General features: G+C 52.6%; 8 protein-coding genes across 8 annotated transcripts; 3 read left to right on the top strand and 5 right to left on the bottom strand.

Annotated features, from left to right (window-relative positions):
• Nucleotides 1–1,456: 1,456 nt before the first annotated feature.
• Nucleotides 1,457–2,041, bottom strand: K452DRAFT_231304 (uncharacterized protein; the record flags this gene model as incomplete). The annotated part of the gene is made up of 3 exons (XM_033537158.1): nucleotides 1,457–1,670; nucleotides 1,724–1,894; nucleotides 1,953–2,041. The coding sequence occupies 3 exons, from the start codon at nucleotides 2,039–2,041 to the stop codon at nucleotides 1,457–1,459; spliced, it is 474 nt and encodes a 157-aa protein (XP_033395605.1).
• Nucleotides 2,042–3,374: 1,333 nt separating this feature from the next.
• K452DRAFT_299870 (uncharacterized protein) lies at nucleotides 3,375–4,066 on the bottom strand (the record flags this gene model as incomplete). Its single annotated transcript, XM_033542276.1, has 2 exons — nucleotides 3,375–3,676; nucleotides 3,733–4,066. 2 exons carry the CDS (start codon nucleotides 4,064–4,066, stop codon nucleotides 3,375–3,377), a joined length of 636 nt encoding a protein of 211 aa, XP_033395606.1.
• A 3,563-nt stretch (nucleotides 4,067–7,629) lies between these two features.
• Nucleotides 7,630–8,046, top strand: K452DRAFT_231187 (uncharacterized protein; the record flags this gene model as incomplete). The annotated part of the gene is made up of 1 exon (XM_033537149.1): nucleotides 7,630–8,046. The coding sequence occupies one exon, from the start codon at nucleotides 7,630–7,632 to the stop codon at nucleotides 8,044–8,046; it is 417 nt and encodes a 138-aa protein (XP_033395607.1).
• A 521-nt stretch (nucleotides 8,047–8,567) lies between these two features.
• Nucleotides 8,568–11,104, top strand: K452DRAFT_253498 (uncharacterized protein). Its single transcript, XM_033538289.1, has 4 exons — nucleotides 8,568–8,614; nucleotides 8,681–8,934; nucleotides 8,982–9,077; nucleotides 9,128–11,104. Exons 2-4 carry the CDS (start codon nucleotides 8,822–8,824, stop codon nucleotides 10,944–10,946), a joined length of 2,028 nt encoding a protein of 675 aa, XP_033395608.1. The 5' UTR covers nucleotides 8,568–8,614; nucleotides 8,681–8,821; the 3' UTR covers nucleotides 10,947–11,104.
• Nucleotides 11,105–11,143: 39 nt separating this feature from the next.
• Nucleotides 11,144–12,430, bottom strand: K452DRAFT_289279 (uncharacterized protein). The gene is made up of 3 exons (XM_033540795.1): nucleotides 12,048–12,430; nucleotides 11,672–11,988; nucleotides 11,144–11,616 (listed from the first exon to the last, which is right to left on the bottom strand). The coding sequence occupies exons 1-3, from the start codon at nucleotides 12,103–12,105 to the stop codon at nucleotides 11,557–11,559; spliced, it is 435 nt and encodes a 144-aa protein (XP_033395609.1). The 5' UTR covers nucleotides 12,106–12,430; the 3' UTR covers nucleotides 11,144–11,556.
• Nucleotides 12,431–14,562: 2,132 nt separating this feature from the next.
• Nucleotides 14,563–16,389, top strand: K452DRAFT_231644 (uncharacterized protein; the record flags this gene model as incomplete). The annotated part of the gene is made up of 4 exons (XM_033537179.1): nucleotides 14,563–14,669; nucleotides 14,721–14,975; nucleotides 15,028–15,437; nucleotides 15,488–16,389. 4 exons carry the CDS (start codon nucleotides 14,563–14,565, stop codon nucleotides 16,387–16,389), a joined length of 1,674 nt encoding a protein of 557 aa, XP_033395610.1.
• Nucleotides 16,390–19,359: 2,970 nt separating this feature from the next.
• On the bottom strand, nucleotides 19,360–20,217 carry K452DRAFT_310270 (uncharacterized protein; the record flags this gene model as incomplete). The annotated part of the gene is made up of 1 exon (XM_033543320.1): nucleotides 19,360–20,217. The coding sequence occupies one exon, from the start codon at nucleotides 20,215–20,217 to the stop codon at nucleotides 19,360–19,362; it is 858 nt and encodes a 285-aa protein (XP_033395611.1).
• A 397-nt stretch (nucleotides 20,218–20,614) lies between these two features.
• On the bottom strand, nucleotides 20,615–24,820 carry K452DRAFT_335834 (uncharacterized protein; the record flags this gene model as incomplete). Its single annotated transcript, XM_033545231.1, has 10 exons — nucleotides 20,615–21,447; nucleotides 21,473–22,343; nucleotides 22,379–22,387; nucleotides 22,632–23,413; nucleotides 23,470–23,495; nucleotides 23,616–23,758; nucleotides 23,817–24,137; nucleotides 24,213–24,522; nucleotides 24,565–24,636; nucleotides 24,699–24,820. The coding sequence occupies 10 exons, from the start codon at nucleotides 24,818–24,820 to the stop codon at nucleotides 20,615–20,617; spliced, it is 3,489 nt and encodes a 1,162-aa protein (XP_033395612.1).
• Between the last annotated feature and the right edge of the window lie 420 nt (nucleotides 24,821–25,240).

Below are 25,240 nucleotides of genomic sequence, written 5' to 3' on the forward strand. Positions count from 1 at the left end.
GGACGGGCAGATGACGAGATGGGCGGAATTTTTGCTGCTGTCGCGGGAGTGCTTTGTCTAACAGTGAGCCCCTCCTTATGACTGGAGACGACAGAGTGTTTCGCGTCCAGGAGCGGAATGCCTCGGGTTTGGCGAGGGCACGTCGCATCGGGGAAGGGCGCAAGGGCACGGCAGGGCGCGAGCTGTAGATCCATGGGCCTTTTTTTACATCAGACCACTTTTTGCCGGGGGGGCGCCCCCCGTCGGTGCCCATCCACCCCCCATCTCCGAAGCAAGAAGCATGAAAAAAATAGCTAAGGTACGAATACTAGGTACTTTTAACAAGACGCACGTCGCTGTCACCTGCAACACTATTCTGTTCTGTCTCTCTTTACCCCCATGCCGGCTCCTGCCCCGCTGCCCCGTCGTATCGCATCCCTCCCACTGCGAGGAATCTATAAACTGGATCCCCTCAGATTGCTTCGAGTGGGCCATCCCTACGTAGTCTCTATCCCTCAAACCGGTTTTGCCGCCTTGCCGTGAGCCGCCGGAGCCTTGGCTGGGTGCTTTTTCAACCACTACTTTTTTAACTACCACCTGCCATCGTCGTCACCTTGTGCCACTGCAGCACCGGCGCCTTATCGTGTACCGTCGCGCCAAGCCACACCCCTCATCAATCATACAGTATTACTTCGTACTTTTGTCGCTGCTGCTCTACCACCGTAGTAATCATTACTCGTATGCCTCCCCGGCTCCCCTGTCCCCAACTAGCGGTGGCAGCAGCCCCGGTTCACAACCTCCGCGCGTCACCTCGCAGGCTCGCACCTCACCGTGAGCCTCTGCGCCTCGGCATGCCCCTCCACCCAAGCAGCCCAGCCCGACGTGCGTTGGACCATTGACGGCGCGCGGGCATCGTCGCCGCAAGGCGTCCACCGCCCCCCGCCATCCTCACAAACCCTATTTGCTATTGCCTATTTTGCGTCGATCTCGGTCCAGCAACCGTGGTTTGCCACATCCTTTCTGCAGTTAAGCGACGCACGGTGGGGTTTCTCCAGGCCGGAGAGATGGGTTGTGGGTCAGTGGCGGGAGACCAACGCAGATCGCTGCTCGTCTCTGCGTGCTCCTTCGCGGCTTTGATGCCACGGGCAGGCGTTTGCCTTCCTCTTTGATCTACTCCTGCTGCGCATTGACCACGGCCCGACAAGCCCACCAGTGACTAGCCTCGACCAAAGCTCGCCTTCCAGGATTCTAGGGCGCTTCCACGGCCCCAGGCCTGGAAATGGAGAGCCTGGGCGATTGGGCGAAGGATGGCGCCCTCGTGTGCTGGCGACACTGGTGAGCCCGAGGTGGAGATCATGGCGTCCAGGACCTGAAGCCCAGGCAGGTACGCGCCCCCAGGACCCTGATGCCGCCATCGCTCGCCGGGCTGAAGAGCGGACGGATCCTGGGCGCAGAATAAGCACCGAGCTCGATCCTTTCATACCATGCCCGCGATTGCGGAATCGTGCCCAGTCTCCACGGACGTCTTCGAGTCCTTGCTATTCAGGCGGGGCAGAATGGGCCGGTGACAGAGCGGACAGAACTCGTTGAAGCGCGAGAACCAGTTGTCGAGGCAGTCCTGGTGGAAGACGTGCTGGCAGCCGAGGTTGCGGATGTGGGCCATATCTTCGATGGTTTCGAGGCAAATAGTACTGATAAGCCACGCGGTCAGCCAGCCGTCTGGGCGTCAGAGCGCAACACTTACCAAATCGGGTGCTGTGATTTGTATTCGGGGTGCTGGGACTCGTGCTCGGAGCACCACTTTTCAAAAATTTGAGACTTGCATGCTTTTTCGAGATTGTGCATGCGCTTCTTCTGACACTCCTCCTTGTCCGAGCGTTCTTTGCCGAGGAGGCGCGGTAGGAATATTGCGGTGCTGCAAGCCAGTAAGCAGGAGCAAGGAAAGTGGTCGAAGGAATGCATGTAGTACGCACGTTGCGATGATGATGACCAGAACAATGGCAAACAAGGTGGGAAGAACAATGGCGACGACGGGAGTCGACGACTTGTTGGAGTCGGGCATTGCGGAGAATTGGTGTGGGGAAGCGGGAGATAAGGCGGGGATAAAGTTTTCAGGTACAAAGACGAACGCGACACTGAGAGGAGGACTGCTGGGTGACTTTGCCCGGCAGCACGCAGCAGCCTACATCTTTTGTACACGCCATGTTGCTGAGCCTCGATCGTGAGGAAGTTCCCATTGGGAAGCTCACCTGACGGTCTCTCGAGGGGGCCAGCCAAACCTCCATGGCACCACCAGACCTACGGCTTACCACAAACAAGCAACGCGGCTCCGGGTTGCGGCTCGCAGAGCGCGGCACAGAGGGGACAAGAGGGGTCTCTGCGGCTCCGCCTCAACACCAAAGCCTTCATGATGGCTCGAGAATTTTCACGGCGGTGGAGCTGGGGCCTTCTAGAACCTCGGGTGCATGCCTGTCGAGGAGCGCGGGTGACCAGTCGACATGGATCGGGGATGCGCGCCGCTTCGTGTTGTCGCGTCGAGACTTTAGAGATTCGCAGATCAAGATAGAGAGGGTGAGAAATTTGTCGCATCCTCTCCAGTCTCCACGGTCCCCGACTCCTCCATTTCCACAATTCGCGCCCTTACATAAACCGCTGCTAAATCGAGCGCACTTGTAGGGCCGTGCCTTTTTCACACTCGACTATCATTATCAGAAGCCCTCCCTCCCCCCTCTCGGTCTCCCTTCCCTTCCTTTCCCCGCGCGCTCGCGCCCCCCACTCTCCAGCCCTCGGTACGCTGCCGCGCAATCGATGCATCCGGTGCCGACCTTCACCGCATACACACCTGGCCTCTTCCAAGGGGCGCAGAAAGTGGACTCGACCCTACAACACATACACACGCGCTTCCTCTACTTGCTTGCCCGCCAGCGCCCCTTGCGAGCTTGCGAGCCGGTCGTCCGCATGCCCGCTCGCCGCCGTTGGCTGCACTATTGATTTTCTGCGCGTCAGGCAGGTGTCCGTGACACGGCAGGCGGCATTTATGCGCATTGTACATATATGTCGGCGTCGTCGTCGTCGTCGTCAGTAGGGACTGACTGAGTGTCCGACGCGACGGTCGGCCGTTGCACCCGCGCCTCCGCCCAGCACGAGCGTGACACAGGGGCCGCGGTGCACAAGAATGCATGCTGCGCCCGCTTCGGCCATGGCGGCTGCTCGAGGTCAAAAGCAAAAACAACCGTATATTACCTCTGCCGCTACGTATCCCCCTCTCCTTCGCTGCCGTTGCGCCGAGTTTCACCTCGCCCACCAATGCCCACCCTCATGCCTTTCCCCCGAGCTCCGTCGTCTGATCCCACCCCGCTGCATGCGCGGGAGCCTATCCACAGTCACGGTGCAGGTCACGTGGGGCTGCCGTGGCTGGATGGCTGCCGGCTGAAGAAGCCGCCGGCCCTGCCGTCGGCCGATGGTGTCGTGGCGGCCGACGACGGCGAGGCCGCGCGCCTCGACATGGCACAGTATATCTCGGCACTGACCGCCGGGTTCGATATGATCATTTCCTGTGCCCATTTCAGGCGCCGTTCTTTCTCGACCGCCTGCGCGTGAGCATGGTCGACCTGGTTCTGCAGCTGCTCAAGACGCTGGTCAGATATGGCGCGCTGCTCTAACTCCGATGTCACCTGCTTGATGTAAGTGTCGTTTCCTTTTCTGTTTGTCAGCAATGTGCATTGCTTTGTGAGCGGGTGCGGATCTCGTCACCTGTTAGAGTCTCTGAGCTCTCGTCGCTTTGGAGATAATCCTCCCAGCGCAGCTGGACCGACGTTCGTCTCAGTGGCGGTGGGGGTTGCTTATACTGAGGCTGCGTATATTGAGGCTGTGGGTATTCGGGCTGCGGAGACTGCGGGTACTGGGGCTGCGGAGGCTGAGTGAATGGGGGAAACGGAGGGTTTTGCATGCTATGAAACGAATCGTTGAAGACGTTGGGCAGTGGCACGTTTTGCGACATCTGCTGTGTCCATGCTGTGTGCTGCCCCGCGTAGGTAGGTTGGTAAGGCGTGCCATAAGCATCGTTCGACGCTTGCTGATGATACATTACGGCGGAACAAGTAATTATGATTTGGGAACAGCCGCTGCGATGATCAAAAGAGAGGTGGTAATGCGTGTGGTGTTGTCGAGACTTACCATTTTCGAAAAGCATGGGAATTCTCAGGATTTATATAGATGGAGGGCTCCAGGCCCGGTGGTCGCCTGATCGACTTCAACTTTCCCATTGTTCGAACCAGAAAGCGATCTTGACGGAATAATCGCCGATATGGCATTTTGGACTGACGTGGATGGGATTTGTGAACAAAAATTGAGATCTCTCGCAGCAGCCTCGATTGCGCCCAGCCTGAAGATCTCCCGATGTCTGCACGGACCGTAACGGCTTTGGAGGTACGACAGAACGATGCTCTCGTCATCTTCTCCGCCAGCCCTATCTTCAGGCCCAAGTCTTACTTGCAGAGGTTATTGAGCCTTCGAAGTGCTTTCGTTGCACGAACACTATTCTCTGTGGTTGATTAACTCAGCGAAAAATGAGTAGGTGGGTTCACCCGTGTAGAGGCATGCTCCGAGAAGAGCTATGAATATTTGTGCATTGAACCTTTTTCGGCGGCCAAAAAGGGACTAGGCACCTACCACCCTTGAGTGCATTGATGATTGAGCGTCATTACGACGTTGATTGACGTGGGATACCTCTTCAAGGATTCTGCTCCTTAGTGCCTGGTCACTCCGTCCGTTGTAATGGGCACCCGCCCCTTAAATCAAAATGACATCGGCTCTGGTACTTTACCGAAGGTGGCGCAGTGTGTCGAAAGTTGAAGGATGAGGAAATGGTACAGTATTTCAAGTACCTAAGACCTTAAATGGGTGGGGAGACGAGGAAAATTTTCGCTGCACACTGACTGCACAGTTCCGTGGCAATGATAAGACCTCCGAGCGTTTGAGCTCAGCTCAGGTCTGCTTGCTTCATCTGCAGCAAGAGGTCAAGCTCCGACAGAAAGCTCAAGTCTGGTCAGTAGCTGCGACTGGCATGGAGCGCGTTCTCTCTTGGTATTACCCAGGTGCAAGTTTGACAACGCACCGTGCAATTGTTCATGGGAATTCAAGACACACTGTTACAAAACGGTCGGGTTAGGATAAGAGTGGAATAGGTTAGCGGACTCCGTGTGAGTGAGCGGCGGTCAGCAGCGCCCCTGAGTAAAAACTCGTCTTTCTCTCGGTGATCGTCTCCTTAATTGGCTGAAACTGCCCATTGAAAGCCCGGGTTCGTGTTGCTTCATCGCCTTTGCCTGCACTTCTCGTACGATTTCTGGTGGCCATCGTCGATTGCCTCTAAACGACGTCGATGGCCACCCGGTTGCAAGATTCCTTTGCATCTGCGGGTGCGTGGAATCCTTTGGATGAGCGCTGTGGGGTTGACCGGCAGCGACGAACGGCAAGTCTCTCTTGAAGCTGCGTCTCACACAGAGGCTGCATGCTTGCAAAACAGGCTTGGAAGTCGTACCTCGGTCGATAAACTTACTGGTGCTGGTTACCTCTACAAAGCAGAAGTCTCGTCAGCAGGAAGATGGGAGCGATAAGTGCCGCGGGAGTACACCGTGGCGGTCCTTGCCAGAGGCATCGACCCACCACGGGTTGACGGCCCACGACTATTCCGTTCATAGGCTTAGAGCAACGGTCACAGAGCACAGCACGTTTGTGCAGCGTGCAACGGCAGACACCGCCACCTGTGCCGCGTCCTTACCTGATAGGCGGACGGTAGAATGCGACTCTGTCTTTTCTTTTCCAGTGCAAGTCTAGCCTGCCAGATTCTCATCATGACCTCCTGTTGAGGCATGTGGGCCCAGAATGTATGCAGAGCGGCTTTTTAAAGCCGAGAGCTTGGGGTACGCCTGACACTGGCAGCGGTTATCTAGCCCAACCTTGGCAAGCCTCGTGAGGCACTACGACGGATTGTCGACCCTTGGCGCCTCTGGACATAGCGGCGCTCGTCCCCGACTGATGGCCTTACGGGTCGCAACGACCCTCTTTTTCCACGCAAGCCCCGCGTTACTTGATGGACGACTGCAGCCTTCTTGCGGTATAATGTGTTTCCAAGCTCTTGGTTGAATTCATGCAGTCTCCCGTGGACGTCCATAATATCGGCTTCCCTGCGGCTGCGGTCTCGTTGTGTGGCGCAACTTGCGACACTTCCTGGTGCTCGAGGCATCTGGGTCTGGTATGGGGGAGCTCTGGGGCGAATTTATGCTTGAAGAAGGCAATGGTCTAGAAAATGGTAGATGTGACGTGAACTTGCTCGAACGTCCTGAGGCATCGGTAGCGCTTGCCGTTCAAGCAGCCACCTCGCTTATGTCAGCGGGCCTCTACGTCAACGTCCGACCTTCGACTCAGATTTCCTTTTTTTTTCTTTTTCTCCCCAAGGGTCGCTCTCGCCAACGCTGCGTTTCTTTGCTCACAAACAGACACTGAGCCTCGCGCTCAGCTCGTCGCTATATGCAAATGAGAAATTCGGAGTAATCTTCACCTTCACCCGCTATCCGTCTTAGGGCGCTCTGGCAGCTACCCGTGAGGGTCTGGCGTGAAATCACGTCTGCATCGGGCATCAGAAATCTCAGGGCCAGCCGGCACAGACTCTTCGGGGTTTGTCGCTCGTACTGTACCCCTATGGGAGCCTATGCGAAGATTGTGTGCGCGCGAAAGCGTGCGACACTTCAGTGCAATACGCGGCGTACTATACTCATAGTATCATTCGATTCCGATTACTCTGGCGAGAGCGACCCTTCATCTTTTTCCCAGGTACGTTGTTTTCTATTTACCTCACGAAAAGTTCAAAGGATACTGCTGATAAGCCGCCTTGTCGGCTAGGAAACTGTCCCTCCGCTGCCCTGTCGAGTCGCGTCTCGTTCATACACGTTTAAGTATACCTTCACATCGCCAGCATCCCGCACAGCACTATGAGTGCTCTTTCAAATTTTTCCGGTATCGTAGATCAAAGCACAGCACCCTCGGCTACCTGTATGAAAAGCGCCCAAAGAGAGAACATATGCTCGGTAGGGAAAACACCGTGTCCTCACCTGGAGAGCGTTAATACTCGACGTGCAAGACTATCGATATTGGACAGAACCTTTGTGATAATGGCGGAAGTATTGTTAGCGTCGCATCAAGTGGTCCATGCGGACCCAGGAGAACTACGCCAAATATGTATGGAAAATTACACGATTCTCTGCCTCCTGTCATCTGTCTCTTGTCACCACCTGTCTTCCGTCGCCATCTGCAATGATCATCATGGCTCCCTCAGCACCGTCTGCGGTCGTAATTCCTGCCACATACGCAAGCTTTACAAGACCCACAACACCGCCAACGTCCACGACGTCCGCAATGTCCGCAACGCCCGCGACACCTCCAACCTCGGCAATACCCGCATCTTTAGCACCACCTACCTACTTAGTACCATCTGTTTCCTCAGCACCGTCTACGTCTTCAGTGCTGCCCGCATACTCAGCACCTTATGCAGCCTCAGTGCCTGCAAACCTCGCGCCATCTGTGTTCCCAGAGCCCGCGAAATCCTCAGCGCCAGTTACGCCAGTGCCTGGGCCTGCGCCTGAGTCTGCATCTATGCCAGTGCCCGCACCATCAACGCCGCCTGCGAGGCGAACCAAAAGGCCTGATTTGAGCCGAGATCAACGCCTACAGGTTCTCACGCTTCGCTCCGCCAGCATGTCCTACGAGCAGATTTCCCGCCATCTGGGCATCACCATGCGGCAGGTTCAGAATGCCTGCACAGCAGGCCACCCGACTCCTACGAAGCGAAAAGGCCGGCCGCGGACTTTGACGGATGATCAAATAGACGAACTCGAGCAGTTTGTCTGTTCCTCTCGAGCTAACAGCATATTATCTTATCAGAAACTTTCTACGGGGCCCTTTGCTCACTGGAATGCTAGCGCCGACGCGATCAAGAATGCCCTCCACAGCCGAGGATACAAGAAGCGGTCGACCCGGGCTAAACAACCTCCTAGTAACCAAACCAACTGAGAGTAGCTGCAGTGGAGGATGATGACGTTAATTGGTCTTGATTGACATTACAGATAAGTTCGTGAAGTCCGTTGATAGACTGCTAGTGTTTAATAGGAAATTGAATCTTTTGACTAAATCAGTTGTATTACGAAGAATGGTTGTGCTGATTAGAGAACAGGTCCAAATAAACCCTTGTCTATATACAGCTTATGTAGTATGTTACTCTTTCGGCTATTTAGAGGCGAGAAAATATACTTAGCAACATCATGGTTGCCTTGCAAACTGTCTTTCCAAGGCTTTGACTTAATCGACTGGATAACAGATCAACTACCGAATGAGTTTCGAGACAGTCGCAAAAACATGCGTAACATTTTTGATTGGCTAGGTTTTCCAGGTGCAGCCCTAACAATACTTCTTGCTGCAGCCACAGTAAGCGGAGCTGATATCTTCAAGCAGGTATTGCCCAGGTCACCTGGTTGTTGGAGATAAAGGTAGAGTCGTCCTGGTACACTGTCGCCTATATTATTACCGGAGTTTCTCTGATATCCAGCTCTTACGTTGCTGGGACTCTGTCGCGGAGAGCAGTGTAAGCTTCTGATGTTCTGCAGATACACGATACTCTCTTGCTGACCTTTGGCCCCATCGACCCCAGTCGAAGATATATTTAGAAACGGATATGCAAGCCACGGCCCCAACTCTGACAACGCAATAACTCACTGAATTCATTTATTAGACGAAGAAACATATGCGCTCCAGAACCGTGCCGCTTTGCCGGTAATGAAGCCATCCGAAGATGGAGGCTTTCATGCGAAAGTACTATGCCGAATATTGCGACGGTATTGGGGATCTGAGGCCTACTGGGTGGCTCCTTCGTTTGATGCCTCGCGCAAGCCAGGTAGCCCCTAGGTAAGAATCAGAATATCTATTCGTTTAACGTAGCTAAGTAGCAGTAGTAAATTCAGAAAAGTCAATCTTGATTCTTCTTGGAGACGGAGATGGTATGAGGATATTCTACCTTTATGTCCTCTTCCCGCATACAAGCAATACGTGTGCGTATATTCTCGTCCACTTTAGATGGTCAAGCTGAACTAGATTCTAGATGTAACGACGATCATGGATTTTCTTATCAGAGCTTGCCTGGTAATGACCACATACGTTTACTCGAGCTCAACCCAGCCGCAACTACCGAAGCGGTCATTGAGTGTACGCTCACTACCCACCCGATTCAGGAGCACCCACCATACGAGGCCTTGTCCTACACCTGGGGAGCTCCACAACCGGAATATATAATCTCATGCGATAGGAAACCTTTGCCCATTGGCGAAAACCTGTGGCGAGCTCTACACCGGCTCCGCCGCGAGAATGAAGAGAGGGTTCTGTGGATTGATGCAGTTTGCATCAACCAAGCAGACAAACAAGAGCAAGGCTCTCAGGTATCGCTCATGAAACAGATATACCAAGAAGCCGATGGCGTTGTTGTATGGCTTGGAGATGAAACCAAGACTAGCCCTCTTGGATTCGACCTCTTACATCGCATCGCCAACAGCCCGAAGGTTCTTCATGCTGCTCAGAGCCAGAGGTCCATCCTTGTAGAAGACATGGCCGAGGCCGGTCTTCCCGCCCCTTACAGCCAAGACTGGAAAGCCATCGATGCCATATTCTGGCGCGCATGGTATTCTCGCGTGTGGATTATTCAAGAGATCACACTGGCCCGCAGAGCAACTGTCATATGTGGAAGAGAGAAGTTGGCATGGAATGACCTAATCAACGCCGCAAGCCTGCTCAACAAAAGCGGACTGATCATGCTAGTCGACGTGGATCCTGCCCCCGCCCTCACAACAGCAGGATACGCGAACGGGTACCATGCCCAAAACAACAACAGCAGCAGCGGCAGCAACAGTGGGCTACCACTGCTCTCTCTCCTCGTATGGACTCGCGCCAGCCAAGCCACACAGCGCGTCGACAAAGTATACGGGCTCCTCGGCCTTTCACAAGACGCAAGCGCTCTCGGCATACAGCCAGACTACACCATCTCCGCCACAGAGCTCTACATCAAGATAGCAGTGCAGCACCTAAGCACTGGCAGCCTCGACGTCCTCAGCGCCGTCACAGACGAATACTGGCGCACGCGCAGCAACCTCCCGACCTGGGTGCCAGACTGGAGCACGCAGACACGGGCCGCGCCATACGCGTTCTACGGACAGCCAGTACGCGCACACGCCGCCGACACGCAAGCAGCAGAACTGCGCTTCTCGGGCGCTGACGACCGCGTGCTCCACGCCAGCGGCTACGTAGTGGACAGCGTAGCGCGCGTCTGCGAGCCGAACACTCCGGCCCGCATCCGGCGGGACGACAGTCCGGCGCTGCGGCTCGGCGGGCGCCGCTTCTGGAGCCAGGTTTTGTCCGTGGCGGCGGTGCGGCGGGTGCGGCAATGGGAGCGGGTCGCGCTGGGCCTGCGCAGCTACCCCACTGGCGAGCCCACAGAGGAAGTGTATCATCGCTCGCTGATCGCGGGCCAGTTCTGCGAGGCGCCGCCCGACGTGCTAAAGGGGTTTTATGACGCCTTCATGCGCTACACCGCGCGCTATCCCTTCGGCGAGGGGTTTATCCTGTTTGGGGAGCGCGACCCTGAGCGCGCTGAGGGCTACGAGGCCGCTATGGCGTATTTTCTGGATGTAGATCGCGCGACGTTTGGCCGCGCGCTGTTTACTACGAAGTTGGGGTATATGGGCATTGGACCGCGCTCGACGTGGCCCGGAGATCGCGTCGCCGTGCTGTTGGGCGGCAGGACGCCGTATGTGCTGCGCTCGGCGTGGGGCGGGAAGTTCAAGTTTGTGGGCGAGTGCTTCGTGCATGGCTTGATGCAGGGCGAGGCGGCGAGGATGGGCAAACCAAAGGTCGAGGTCAAGATTGTGTGACTGTTGCGGATGCTCGTGATATAAGATTTTAGCAGCTTGGTAGCCGTGTATAACTCTCTTGGTTTACGGGACGCTGCTGTTTACCGGCCAAGGCAATAAAGATGGTAATATAAGCCTAGTTGGAGCATAACAAGCTGCAGGTACCCGCAGGCGGAGGAACCGATTTGCTATTGTTCACAGCGTGATCAGCATGTGCTCTTGGGGATGCAGTGAGATTGTAGTGTGGCAAGGCTGACTGCGGCTGTTCTCGTGGAATGGTGTTACTGGTTACATACGGCCCCGCATTTGACGGACGTCGATATAAGAAAGCGATGCCCTTCCTGTCGGTGAAGCTGCGAGACGATGAGACTTGAAGCTTGACGGAGAAGGCAAAGCAGCGGAGATCAAGGGAAAGAGGTATGTTTTTTGATATTGGTGCAGTTCAATGGATTTGAAAGTCCTCCAGTAAACTGGTGCACCGATCCAGCCCCGCATCATGCAGAACAGTATTCCTAACGCCTCGCTATGCCCGCCAGCCATATCCTATTCGCTCATGCAAAACATCGTCCATGGTATATGGGAAAAACAGATCAAAATAGATCAAGCAAAGAAACAAAAAATAAAGGGTATCTCAAACTTTGGCCAAGGCTCTATTCCTCTTCGGCAGCGTCCAGGGCTTCTCGCAAACGACCTACGCCAACATGTTAGTACGCAAATCGAAGCAAACATGGCTGGTTGCAACATACCTCTCCTTCACTATACGCCCAAAAATATACGACCATGCCGATGATGTAATACAACGCGGCGTTGGTGCCCTGGTAGAGCAACACTGCCAACAACGCGCTCAAAGGATATATTATCAAACGCGCCTCTATCGATCGGTGCAGCCCCGACCCGGCGATGAACTTCAAAGGCCACTCGTATGCGAGGCCGATGAGGCCGAGGACGAGGTTGAGTATTTGTAGGATAGGAACGGGCTTGACGGCGCCGTCGAGGTTGCGCGTCATGAAGTCCCAAAAGATCTTGGGCCAGAAGAAGCCCTCAATGGCGGCGAGGACCTGGTCTGGGAATGGAGGTTAGCAGAGAGAGCAAGGAAGGAAGAGACGGAAGCATGGCGCTTACAAGCCGAGGCCGTGAGGATGATTAGGCGTGCCCAGTGGTTCTTGATTAGCTTGCCCATGGCGGCGAGGATGAGGTGAGTCGAGCGAGTGTGGTGGTGTATCTTTTTTCCCAAGGTCCGGCCCGCGGACAGAAAGAGCAGGTTGTATGACGGTCCCGATGCAACTACAAGGCCTGATGTGTGCACAGCATGGGCAACGAACGGCGCGTATCTATACCCCAGACTCCAGGAGCAGCGAGCGTGAGGGGGAGGCACGACCAAGCAACAGCAGTGTCAAGATGGATGTGGTCGAACCGTAGCTGTCTCGACACGGACGGGCATGGCGGGCTTTAGATGGCGGGCAAGATTCATGCGGTGGCTTTTGCTGGACTCGGGCCAGCCATCCCAAGACGGGATGAGCCTTGAGCGGTGGCATGGAAGGCTTTCTGCGCGTGGCCGTGGCTGCTTGCATGTGGTTCCAGCGTGGGCCACCCGTGCGTCCTAAGCGCCCGCGGCCGCCCAAGCCAAGGATCGCCGCCGACCAGGCCTACCTCCACATTTAGCACCGCCTCGTCTCTACGCCCTCTGATTGGCGTCGCCGTTGAATACCTCGACCTCGCCCTGCGCCGAACGATTGACCGAACTTCCGTGCATCCTGTTTGCCACGATTGCCGCGATATCACAATATCACAATATCACGTCCATCACCTTCCTCTCCCCATGTTCGGGCGATGCTGACATCACGTCTCAGTTCCCACGTCCAAAGCGGAGACACGGAAGGCTTCGTGGCCGGCCGGGCCTGCAGTAGCCTGTCCCTTTGAGGCAGCTCACATGTATTGTATAGCATGGATGCACCCCTCGCTTGCCAAGACGTTGCCGACACCCCAGACACCCCTCCCTCGAACGCGGCGGGGCAGCAATTGCTCTCTACGAAAGCCCAAAAGGATGATTCAATAGAACGACGGACCGAATTCGAGTCGCAATGTCGTTTCTTTCAAACTCGTGATCTCGTCGACTTTTTTCGGCGTCAAAAGCTGAGCGCTTCGAGACGGCGGGCCATTGGGCGGCGGTGCGAGGCGGCGTCCGGGGCGTGCCGTGCATCCCGCTCGCTAGGCCATTGACTGGCCAGGAACACCTGCACGCCCAGGCCACCGCTCTCGCCTCTCGCGCCTCCACGCTCTTGCCACGCACGCGAACTCAGCCACCGATGCCTCCCAAGGCCGTGATAAAGTCCGGTGCCGTACAGATTCAGGCAGTGCTAGCGGGTCCCGCTATCTGATCCTCCGTGCCTCGATCGCCAGCAGGGCAACCTGCAAACGTGCTCTCCCGAGTCCCGACTCCGACACCTTGCAATTCCTCCTACCATCCGTCTACAACGTCACCCCACTGCCTCTACCTGGCCCACTTGCTGGCCTGCTAACTCGGCTTACCTCCGTGATCAAGAACTTCCTCTTTTGCCATAACTGTTGCATCCACCCCCGTCGCCGAGTTTGAACCGCCATAAGCAGCCTCACAATCCTACGGCGGTTAACGTTTCGTATACTTAGCACCTCGGCGAGCGCCTACTTCCTGCCACCCGTTTTTCGACTCCCAATTCTGCAGAAGAAAGCCCAAAGCGCCCTGGCGCCCTGCGACCCAAAAGAAGCTTATCCAAGTTTTTGTACACCAAATACGGAACCCTCGAAGAATATACCCAGCGTCGTCGTCCAGTAATCCTCTGGGACACCACCATTCGACGGTTACAGGAAGCGCGCAGTGCGGCGCAGGCTTGTGAGAGTTGTTGACATAAACGGATTTCGGAACGACTTCGCGACAATCTCTCCCTCGAAATACGAATCCGAAGCCCTGAAGCAGCCGTCGAGCCGGACCAGACAAGAGATACAGCAAGTGGCGAGACAGTACTACATCATACATCGAAAATGGTTGCGAAGAATCTGTGGCACAGCTGATACAATCTTCTGACTACATTGGCGATACGCGAGGGATCTCCGACATCAACCCCTCCCCCACAGTCCTCCGCGAGAGTGCATGATCCACGACACTTGACAATTCCCGTAAGAGGCTATACTAGGACCCCTATTCTTACGGCCCACTGGTAAAGCATAACCAAGAACCCCTCCAGATTCGCAATAACACCAGCACGTCGGGTTTCAGCAGCTCTTCTACCCACTTAATCACCCTAGGCATCGTCTGATCCTCATCAGAGCCAGTGCTCCGAGACGGTTTGTGCGTCTGGAGCTATCTTTAAGCTTCTTCGACAAGCTTTTTTTGTGTCATCGCCGTGGCCAGTGACCTTAACGAATTTCCCGGATTCCTCAAGTTACCTCCATACCTTCCGGCGGTTCTCTGCACCATCGCATTTTCGATTCTTTCCTTTAGCGGTGCTGGAACACTGTTCAGAGTCTACACTCTTTAATTCGTTACAAGTCCGTTCGTTGTCTCTGGAATACACTTGCGGAATACGACCACGAAGCCTTCCGTCGATAATCTACCACGCCTCTATTGGGCTTAATTGGGTTGGAAGAGAAGAAAACCAAAATGGCAATCGAAATATCGGACAAGTTGAAGTCGCACTTCCTCCCCAAGAAGCTGCTGTTTTATTTCCTGTTCCATGGACTTCACTTTGGGCTTTTTGCCTACGGCTGGTAGGTTGATTTTTGGGCAAATTTTCTGTTCAGCAACTAACGTCAGCCTAGGTGGAAACAAGCGACTGACCCGCGGTTGGCACCGCTGAACGCTTTGAAATTCTCCATTTGGATTTCAAGAGGCGCTGGTCTTGTTTTGAGTGTTGATATGCTCATGATTCTTCTGCCCATGTGCAGAACAATTCTTCGGGAGATCAGACCGAGGTTACGTTGGTTGCCACTCGACGAATCTCAGTGGTTTCACAGACAAGTAGCATATACTATGCTCTTCTGGACCGCGTGCCACACACTCGGTCACTATGTCAAGTAAGCTTGGCAGGATTCTTGGCTGGAGATATTCTTTTGCTAACTATTGCAGTTTCTTCAATGTTGAAAAGACCCAGGTCCGCCCGGTTCTTGCCGTGGAGATTCACTACACGCAAGCCGGTGGCATTACGGGACATGTCATGCTGCTATGCATGATGCTCATCTACACAACTGCGCATCAAAGGATACGACAGCAGTCCTTTGAAACCTTCTGGTACACGCATCACCTCTTTATCCCCTTTTTCCTCGCCATGTACACGCATGCAACCGGTTGTTTCGTGCGTGACACCACCGATCCCATCTCTCCATTTGCGGGCAGCAAATTCTGGAACCACTGCCTTGGTTACGAAGGCTGGCGGTGGGAGCTGGTCGGCGGCGGCCTCTACCTGCTCGAACGACTCTACCGCGAAGTTCGGGCCCGGCGAGACACCAAGATTGTCAAGGTTATCAGGCACCCCTACGGTTCGTCCTCCCTAGCCCATCCGTTATGATTATTACTAACTATTCTGCAGATGCGGTCGAGATTCAGTTCAGCAAACCGAGCATGAAATACAAGGCCGGACAGTGGCTGTTCATCAATTGTCCTTCAGTCTCGACTCAACAATGGCACCCCTTTACTATCACCTCCTGTCCATTTGACCCGTATGTCAGCATACACATCCGGCAGGTGGGCGACTGGACGCGGTCAGTAGCCGACGCACTGGGTGCCGGTCCGGCGCAAGCCAAGCTCTACGACGACATGGACCCGATGGGAATGTACGAAGTAGCGCTACAACACGGGCAAGAAATGCCCGCAATCCGGATCGACGGGCCATACGGAGCGCCGGCAGAAGACGTGTTCGAGAACGAGATTGCGATCCTGATCGGCACGGGCATCGGCGTGACGCCATGGGCCAGCATCCTCAAGAACATCTGGCACCTGCGGACGTCGCCGAACCCGCCGAAGCGGCTGCGCCGCGTCGAGTTCATCTGGGTGTGCAAGGATACGACGTCGTTTGAGTGGTTCCAGGCGCTGCTGAGCAGTCTGGAGGCACAGACGCAGGGCGGCTCGGGCTACGGCACCGGCATCGACGGCCAGGACGACTTCTTGCGCATCCATACGTACTTGACACAGCGCGTGGACGTGGACACGGCGAACAATATCGTCCTGAACAGCGTTGGCACCGATAAGGACCCCCTCACGGAACTGCGCAGCCGCACGAACTTTGGTCGCCCGGACTTCGCGAAGCTGTTTTCGGGGATGCGCGACGGCATTGTCAATCGCAGCTACATGAGCGGGTTGGAGAGCAGTCTGCGCACCGACGTGGGAGTCTACTTCTGCGGACCGAGTGTTGCGGCCAGGGATATTAAAAAGGCGTGTAAGGGCGCGACGTCGAGGGATGTCAACTTCAAGTTCTGGAAGGAGCATTTCTAGAGAGACGTGTTTCGAGGGATTGTTGAGAGCGTTGACGATGAGATGTATCTCAATTGTTTGGTTGTCTCTTTTTTTTTAGCTTCTTACTGTTGCATTGCTAGCGGATACGGACGGGAAATACCACATCGTTTTCTTTTGGATTATACCTTGATCAGGCAACGAGCAAGTGGTAGATGCCAAGTTCACTTTGTAAATGTGCAGTCGTTCGTGGGCAGCACCTGGTCGTCCTGGCAGACGGCCAGCAATCCGGCCTCCGCAAACTAACCGAATTTGGCTTAGCGTCTCAGTGCCGCGAGCATAAAGTCGTGTCCGGCCAACGTTGCACAACCTCTTCCTAACCCAGACAACTCCGCTCCCGGCGTCTTGCACCGCGCGTCGGGCCTCGCGACTCGCGACTCGCGACCTAGTGGGCTGTCGCTCCGACTCCTGCTAGAGGATCTTAGGTATAGGGATCAACTCTGAGCACCGTCGCGGGTCTGCGGCGACATGACTTCACTTCTCACCCAGCTGCTGTCGTCGCCTACTGCGCCCTTGCGGCCTGCTGCGTCGCCGCCGGCTTCTTCAACTACCTAGTGGACCGCTCCAGGTCAACGCTAGAAGATCTAGGGATCACGTCACTTTCTTGTCAAACAGACTCACATTTTCTGACAGCTATGTCGACCTTCAACGACACGGCACGACTTCACTTCTTCTTCTCGTCTGCTACTTTGCGGATATGTCGCTGGCGTCAAGGACCTGGCTGACTGCGCTGAGTCTGGTCAGAGGATCTAGGGATCTTGTCGAGCTGGCTTTTGAGTAAGATTTTTTGTCGGCTGCGTCGATGATCACGATATGATTGCGGCTCGCCTGCAATTTTGCTGACTGTTTTGCGCCTGCTTCGGTCTTGGGATCCAGTCGGACTTCTGGAAGATACAAAGATCGAATCATACCATCTCATCGACACGGATTCTTATCGATTGGATGACGGAACGGCTTCACTGCTTACTTTTCAGTACCTATCGAACCTTTCTTCAGTTGTCCGCCAGAGGGTTTATGGATCAAACAAAGAGAATGCTACCAAATCTATCTCTGCCAACTGCAAAACCATGAGCTCGGAATAAAGTTATATTCGAAGAACGATTAGTTGCCCGTGGTTCACAGGCGGAAGTCGGCGCTCTTCGAAACTTCCTGGAAACTATAACATCCACTTTCCATGAAAAGACAAAGAAAGCCCATGCCGTCCAAGACAGCCATTACAAACAAATTCACCAGTAATCATCTTATTTACGAAATTAACATTCAGCTATTAGTGATGGCATGGCACCAGTCACTAAATCGCTACCTATGCACGAAGGCCGTTGATATGATACTCCGACTTTGGCCCAAAAAGCGCTGACTACGACCAGAAACGACTCAACCACTACCGTGCTTTGTTTCCAAGACTGATTGTAAATAACCTCGGAGATTCGGTTCTTCAATCCTCGAGCCAGCTTCCTCCGACAATTCAAAGGCAACCGAGCAGCTTGTAATTTGCAACAAGATGGATAACGAGAGAATTTCATGACAGCATGGCTGCGACTTGCAAAATTTCCAGCCTAGCACAACAGGCAATACCAACTTGTCAGACCACAGCCGGTCCCAGATGTATCCGAGTCTGAGGACGGTGACCCTGGCGGTTTGTTTGCGCCTAATCAAAGTGGACCAAAGTCTCACAAGAAGTGCTCTCATGAGAACGATGACGCGGACGATGATGCTGGTGACGATGACGAAAGCAACGCCAGAGGTTCATCTTTAGCTTGGCGGAAGAAGAGAATTTTCAGGGACAAGCCGATGAGCGAGATTGAAGCAACAATTCACGACATGGATAACCAACCTCGCAAAAGACAGAAAGAAATTTGGGCTAGCCATACGCGCGCTGCTAAATCTGCTGCCAAAGATTATCAACTCTCGTCTGACACAGACTGTTCGGAACAATGCCATTCTGAACGAGAACGCACCCAATGAAGAGGTCCAGCATCAACCCTCTAACCACGCCCGCCCTCTTCTGCTGCTGCTGGCTCGGATGTCCTCGTGTAAACCCCCGCTAGGTCTCCAATAATTAGTAAGAGAAGGAACGGCCGAGTAAATTTAGTCCGTATCAGAGCGTAGATTACAAAATAAACTTTTCTACGTCTCACTGACACCGTTCAGCTCATTAAGATGCGTATCGTTAACCTTACTCTTACTCGAGACACCTAAAGAGGTTTAGGTAACGCACAACCTATAAGCGCTTTCATGGGAGCGAATACCTATTAATTAAGTTCTGTATATGGACTTTTGGGAATGACATTCGATTTGCTACTCATTCTATCATGGTATTTAGTACAGATGTTGTTACAGTTTACATGCTCCCATAGGCGTAAGCTCCAGGTTTTTGTCAGTAGTAATCCGTAGCGAGCGTTCTCATCTGCTTAGCGGAGCTTACGCTCAAGGCCTATGTAGGGGTAAAACCAAATATAGCGAGCATCCTCATCTACTCACAGGAGCATATATCACTGTCACAGAAGTCATGGGCACAAGTTATACAAAGGAAACCGCCTTTTTCGTATTTTTCTACTTTCATGATTTTTTGTATTTTTCTAGATTTTTTAGTGTCGCAAAAGAAAAAGCCTCCCACCGTACTGTAAGAGAAAAAAAGCATCCTACCTTTTTTTTGGTATTTTTAGTTTTTACGCCTTTTTTTGTTCTTTTGTGCTTTTCTCAAGGAAAGGCTCAGTCAGTGTAGAAAGAGAGGACAACTACTCAACTAGTATAGGAAGGGAGGAAGAGCACATCAGTCAGTCTTTAAAAGGAAAAGAAAGGGAAAACATCGCAGTTATTAGAGGAATGAATAGCTACTCAACCAGTAGACGAAGAGGATAGACAGGGATCGCTGAGTACCATTCACTGTAGGGATGGATAACAACCTACCCTTCGATTGTAGCACTCTACTTCCCCTCTCTAATCCTCCATCTACTCCTCACCTCTTCCCTCCTCCCTGAGCACGTTACAAACCGCATTCCAGGCCTCACACTCCGAGACCTGTATTTCCTCCATCTTCGCCTGCTCCTCGGCCACACAAACTCTGAGAGCCACAAGTCTGTCAAGGAACAGTTCAGCCGCCACGGAGGAACGGTCTTTCAAATCGAGCTGAGAGAGATGATCAGCCAAGAGCAGCAGATGCTCCAACGTCGCCTCAGGCTGCCCTTGCTCCCGCCCCAACCGCGATCTTAGGGACGCAATCTCGACGCTCGCCTTGTGGTCAGTCTCGGCAATCTTCAGCTGCTCCCTGTATCGCTTGAGGATTTGGATGCGGCTCTTCAGCGCACGCCGCGCCTCCCAGAGCAAGTGGCCTTCACGGAAGAGGTGCGAAACAGCAGCAAGAAGGCTTTCGAAGTCACGGTCGCGGGAGTACTCGTACGCCTTCACAATGCTTGCCTGATCGTCCAAGTCCTCGATCGCTACGCCCTCGACCGCCGTCCGCTTGGCCGCCCGCGCGAACATGCGTACGCTCGGCCACATCATCACAATGTCGACGTCCACGGCTATAAGCCGCTGCCGCTCCTCGTGGTACTCATCGACGACTTTGTTGTACTTGTGCGCCATCAGCATCACGTTGAAGTAAGCGCACGCAACAGTGACTTCCACTTCTTCGTGCTTCAGCTGCTCGTAGAACGAGCGTAGCTCCGCCTTGCGCGCTTCGTGCTCTGCGTGCGACTGCAGGTCTCGGTTACAGGGCTTGGGGCCGTCGTCCCAGATCCTGTAGGTAGACGGGAATTCGTCTCTTACGCCAAGACCTCCGAATGCTACTGCGAGTGAGTTGTCCGACATGGCTCTAGTGGTGTGGTTGCTGCTTGTGGTGTTGTCGTTCGTCGTTTTGTGCTTTCGAGGTGACTGGTGCTCAGTGTTTCGAAGATGTGCTTGGTTATGGCCTGCACTAGGTAGCAAATTGTCACGTAATTATATACTTGTAGAAGAAACTTTGTAACGGGAGTTGTTAGAATACAAGCTGGACATGTTTGTCTTACAACCCAAGTTCTTTTATACATGCACATTCAGCTGACATCACTAATGAGTGAGGGTGGTGTGAAGCCAGATCCTTTGTCAGCGGAGTAGTATATTGAGGCTGTGTCAAAGAAATTGCTCAGTGGATCATTCTTTTACGCTTTGTTCTTTCAATTACAATCTTGCCTCCCCCGAGGGATATTGCACAAAATCATAGCCTCTCTCATTTTTTCCTTCCAAAAACTTCGGTCTCACTGTCGCTGTCCAAGAAATTGTTATGACTGGTGATTAATTGAACCAAATCATCCCGTCCGCTCTTCTTAGCAATAGTCAAAGGAGAATCCCCCTTATGGTTTCTGTTATTGAACCATCCACCGGCCTCGAGAAGAGCTTCACATACGCTCAAGACGGGCCTATCCCTGCGGCATGCAAGATGGAGGGGTGTATCACCATGCTTATCTTGAACATTCACGTAAGCTCCCCGCCTCAAGAGCTCTCTCAGGGCGCCCGCATGAGAGTTTTGAGTAGCGAAATGAAGTGGAGTTCGCAGAGAAGTGTCCAGTGAACTGACGACATTAGGCCATCGCAGCATAAAGTTGCCATTCAGAGCATAGTTAATCGGGATGCCACCTATATTATAGTTTCCATCTGATCCGATCCCTTTTGAACGCTGCGACTTGACCACTTTTTCACGATCGCTATTTGGGAAATGGCCTTGTCTTCCCATAGCGTTAAGAATCTTAGAGACGGATGAACGATTTGATGATGCAGCCGCAAAGTGGATAGCAGTCCGTCCCTTGGTGTCCTTGGAGTATACGTTGGCCCCATGCTCTAAAAGCAGAGAGATGATCTGGTTCTGGCCTAATTTGACTGCCACGTGTAAAGGGAATTGTAGCTTGCCTCCTTCAATGTTACAATTTTCGCCCATATCAAGAAGGGCCTCAACCCAAGAGAAGAGATTGAGCGTGCAAGCATGATATAACATCGTCGTGTCTTGTGGCATGTTTTCCTTCAGGGCAAGCCACCGTTTCCAGTTATCTTTTTTCACGAAAATTTCTGACGATTTGTGTTGGGTCCGCACCAAACTTTGTGGCAAGTATAGCATGGTCCAACAAGTGGTTTTCTGCGTAGAGTAGAAACTGAGGGTATTCTTTGAGCTCCTCAGAATGACCAGTGTTGGACTGTTGATGACTGAAGGTCCTGTGAACCATATCCGAGGAAATGCTCTCAAGATCGCCCAGCCAATTTTGCAAGACAGATTCCCCTTCAAGTGATTCGGCATTTGCATGATCATGCGAAACTGGCTTGCTTCCCTTCAAGGAAATTGATGATGAAGCGTTAATCTTCTGGACACCTTGTGCTGGTTTTTTCTTAGAGCCTAGATGGCGACTGTTTGGTACGGCTGATGAAGTGCTAATCTCGTCGTGGTCGACAAGGTCATAGTCGAGATCGGAAGACGCGGCTGATTTTACTTGCGGGATTGATGTGGCCCGTTTATTCTCGTACAAGCTACTTGAGGCAGAAGTAGCAAAACTTGCTTCGCTCAAGTCGTCAGAGCGACTTGAGAGAGAACCACTTGAGTCTGCTAAGATTGAACGTAGGGTTTTCGATTTTGATGTTTTTGCTTCGGCGTGGCCCTGGATAAAAGTATCCAGTTCTGTGATCTTAATAAAATCAAGACAAGTCTCCATGATCGTTAGATGCCCAGTACCGGTGGGGTCGATTTTTGTCTGTTGACCGAAAACGTGAAAGCCGTCACCGTTAAGAAAGAATTCCCGAACAGACTCATGAATAAACTGTACAATCCTGTCCTCATCTCTGTCTTGAAACAAGGATCCAGGATTAGCATGCAAAGAGTCTGTTTCATCAAGGGGAGAATCTTGGATAACCGAATGGTGGTGCATCTTCACTTCGACCAAACCCTTGGATAGGCTCCGAATTTGTTTTTCGAGCTGATCATTATTCGAGGTATACTCAGGAGACTTACTACATTCCTCTAATGATTCAAAGTTTGGTCTTTTCATGAAGGGGAGGATATGTTGCCACTCGCTCATTCTCAATGGCCTTGCAGCAAACAGGACTCATTGAAATAGCCTCAGTGTAGTGTCCAGGTCCTCTGGCGTAAGATTGCTAAGGATCTGAGCAAATAGGTGTTTGAGTTCCGGTGGTAATTCTTGCAGCCTTTTAAGCATCCACTTAGGGCTTTTTCCGTTGTCCATATCTCGGCGCAAGATATCTACCACAAGAACAACCCAGAGGAATACCCCTGCAGATTTCTCAATTATGGCAGATTCTAGTGGTTGCAATGATTGGTCGTGTTTGGAGAGCTTTTGCTCTACATAGAGTTTTATGTCTGTCCCATTGCCGTCCTGCATGGCAATCTCAGAACAAAAGGTGAGGCATACAGTTGGATAATCCCGACTCGTGATGCAGACATTGAGTGGTACTCCATTAATGAAGGCGTGGTCCGTCAACTTCTCAAGAAAACCAGTAACGCATCGCATTTTATCGTCGGCACATTCGTCAAGCGCATCAATGAAGAGAGTAGTAGCGTCCATTCTGGGGTTACTGAACATATTGAGAATGACTTCTTCAAGCTCCGTGGAGTGCCATTCCCAATCAGAACCGAGTGTATCGCTCTTTCTGCGATAGCGTCCCAGAAATGAGGAGAGCTGTGATGGAGACTGGCATAGCAACTGATGCACTAGTGACCGGTAAAGGCCGAGAGGGCTCTTTGCAAGCTCGCCGCCGCGAGCATTAAAGAAGAAACTCGCCGTATAAATCTCTTCCTCTCCAGCCTCCAGTCTTAGACGATGGAGTGCCTCTTTGATGATTTTTGATTTTCCTGAACCAGGCTTTCCTTTGATCCAGAGCAGGCCATGGTGATTGTTCAAGTTCTCGCGACTTTGCCAGTTCTTGTATTCTAACAATTCGAACAGCCAATCGCATGTGCCTGCAAGTGGTGTGTCGATTGTATGATAACGAGTATCTAGCTCTGTGAAACTCAATGATTGGAGGCAGGCTAGGTTGGATTGACAGGTCAATATTAAAGTACTAGAAGCTGGAGAAGCTACTCACCCTTTTCCTCGGCAGTAAAAGTGGGCCTCGCTTTACAAGTCAGCACATCGGGTTACAGAATTTCATGCCGTACTGCAAGGCGCCTAACCTTTCGCATCTAGATCTACCTTTCTCTGGTTTCCCACCATTGAAAGGATATCACGAACCATCTTTCTAAGCCCCCCCCCCCGACTTTCCGGTAATTTGGATCATCAGTGCCGCTAAACCTGCACATCTCCATGTGGTTGGCTTCAATGGACTCCGCATGCTCCCTCGGATCACCTAGGCATGACGATATATTCGGAACGACCTGTTATACAATCAGTCGTGGCAGCCCAAAGCCCCAAAAGAGTTTTGTTCCTAATTACCTTTTCATTTAGCAAGCCTACACCAACAGAGGTAACGGCATTTGGTTCCTGGAATGTTTTTACACGAAAATCGAGTATCCTCCACAAGTTGGTGAAGGAATCCTGGCAACGCTCGAGGTCTGAATTCTTGAGACCTAAAGAATCCAAAATTAGAGGATTCGTGCCCATCCCAACAAAGCTGGCAGCTTTTCGTGCGATATCTCCAAGGTTTGCGAAATTGGCACTGCCACGTTGTGGCGTTCCTAAAAAGACGACAGCCGCTGTTGAGTTTACGAAATTGGATATTTCCTTCTCTGAGGATTGGAATGAGATGGCAAGAGCCTGTCACGATCATAGTTAGAGTATATGGGCCACAGAAATTAGTGAAGTGCTACTAAACTCGCGCATCTCTTTGACCATAATTCCTCCAAGAGAATGTGCCACAAATATGAGCGGCTTATCAATCTTTCTTTCTCGGTCCAGAGCAAAGAGGAGATCTTTTCCATGAGAAAAGATGTTGTTCTTGTTTGTCTGATCCATGAAGTGATTTGTGATTTTGCTGTCATAGCCCCATGTTATAATACGAGCTTTTGGACAGTCGTTTGGAAGTAGATCGGCCGGCCAGAATATAGGTCGCTGATAATGCCCCTTATCAGTCTCATAGTCGGAGGCAACCTCATCTTCGGAAGTTGCATAGCGGACTCGTTCGGTAGATTTTGCTTGTGTTCTTTTTGAGAAAAAAGAAAAAGGGCTCGAAGATTTCGTTCACCTGGATCTAGGCTTAGCCCCTACTGATGATGGTTCGCTACGAGGGTTTTGAGCCGTTCTCTGCGTCCATGTCCTGTAAGGGGTGACCTTGTAGGCCATGCACAAAGACAATACTGATAGTTAGGTAAGTTGTACTGCTCGGCACTAGAATGGTTTGGATGTGCAATCTCAAGAAGGTGTATGACTGACTCAACGACTGATTTCCCCTCTGGAGCTTCCCAAACAACACTAATGCCCGTGTCAGGCACTTCCGACATCTTGACCTGGCGGCGTTGGATCCGAAAGTGCCACACAGAAGTGGCTTTCTCTCGTCAGCTAATGAGTACGGAGTGGTCCGAAAAGCGTGCTTGGTGCGGAGGAACGATAATCAGGAATCGAGCGGTAATGACCAAAGCCGGAGCAGCAGAGACTGTTGTAACAATCAGAACCGCGGAGGAAGATAAGAAGGCGGGGTAAGGCTAAAAACAAACGTTATGGGCGAGTAAAGGCTGAAGGTCTGCCTTGGGCAGCTGACAATTTGGTGGCTGCTGACCGTTACACAAAACTATATCGACACCGGGTGGAAAACCTGTTTCTGTAATCTCGTTCCAAGTTGGAAGAACTTGCTTGCATAAACGAAACTACAATGATTAAACAAGCGTAGGAAATACTATTAACTAGGCCGGTTAGCTGTTTGA

The sequence above is a fragment of the Aplosporella prunicola genome (assembly GCF_010093885.1).
Source record: "Aplosporella prunicola CBS 121167 unplaced genomic scaffold K452scaffold_18, whole genome shotgun sequence".
NCBI classification, from domain to species: domain Eukaryota; kingdom Fungi; phylum Ascomycota; class Dothideomycetes; order Botryosphaeriales; family Aplosporellaceae; genus Aplosporella; species Aplosporella prunicola.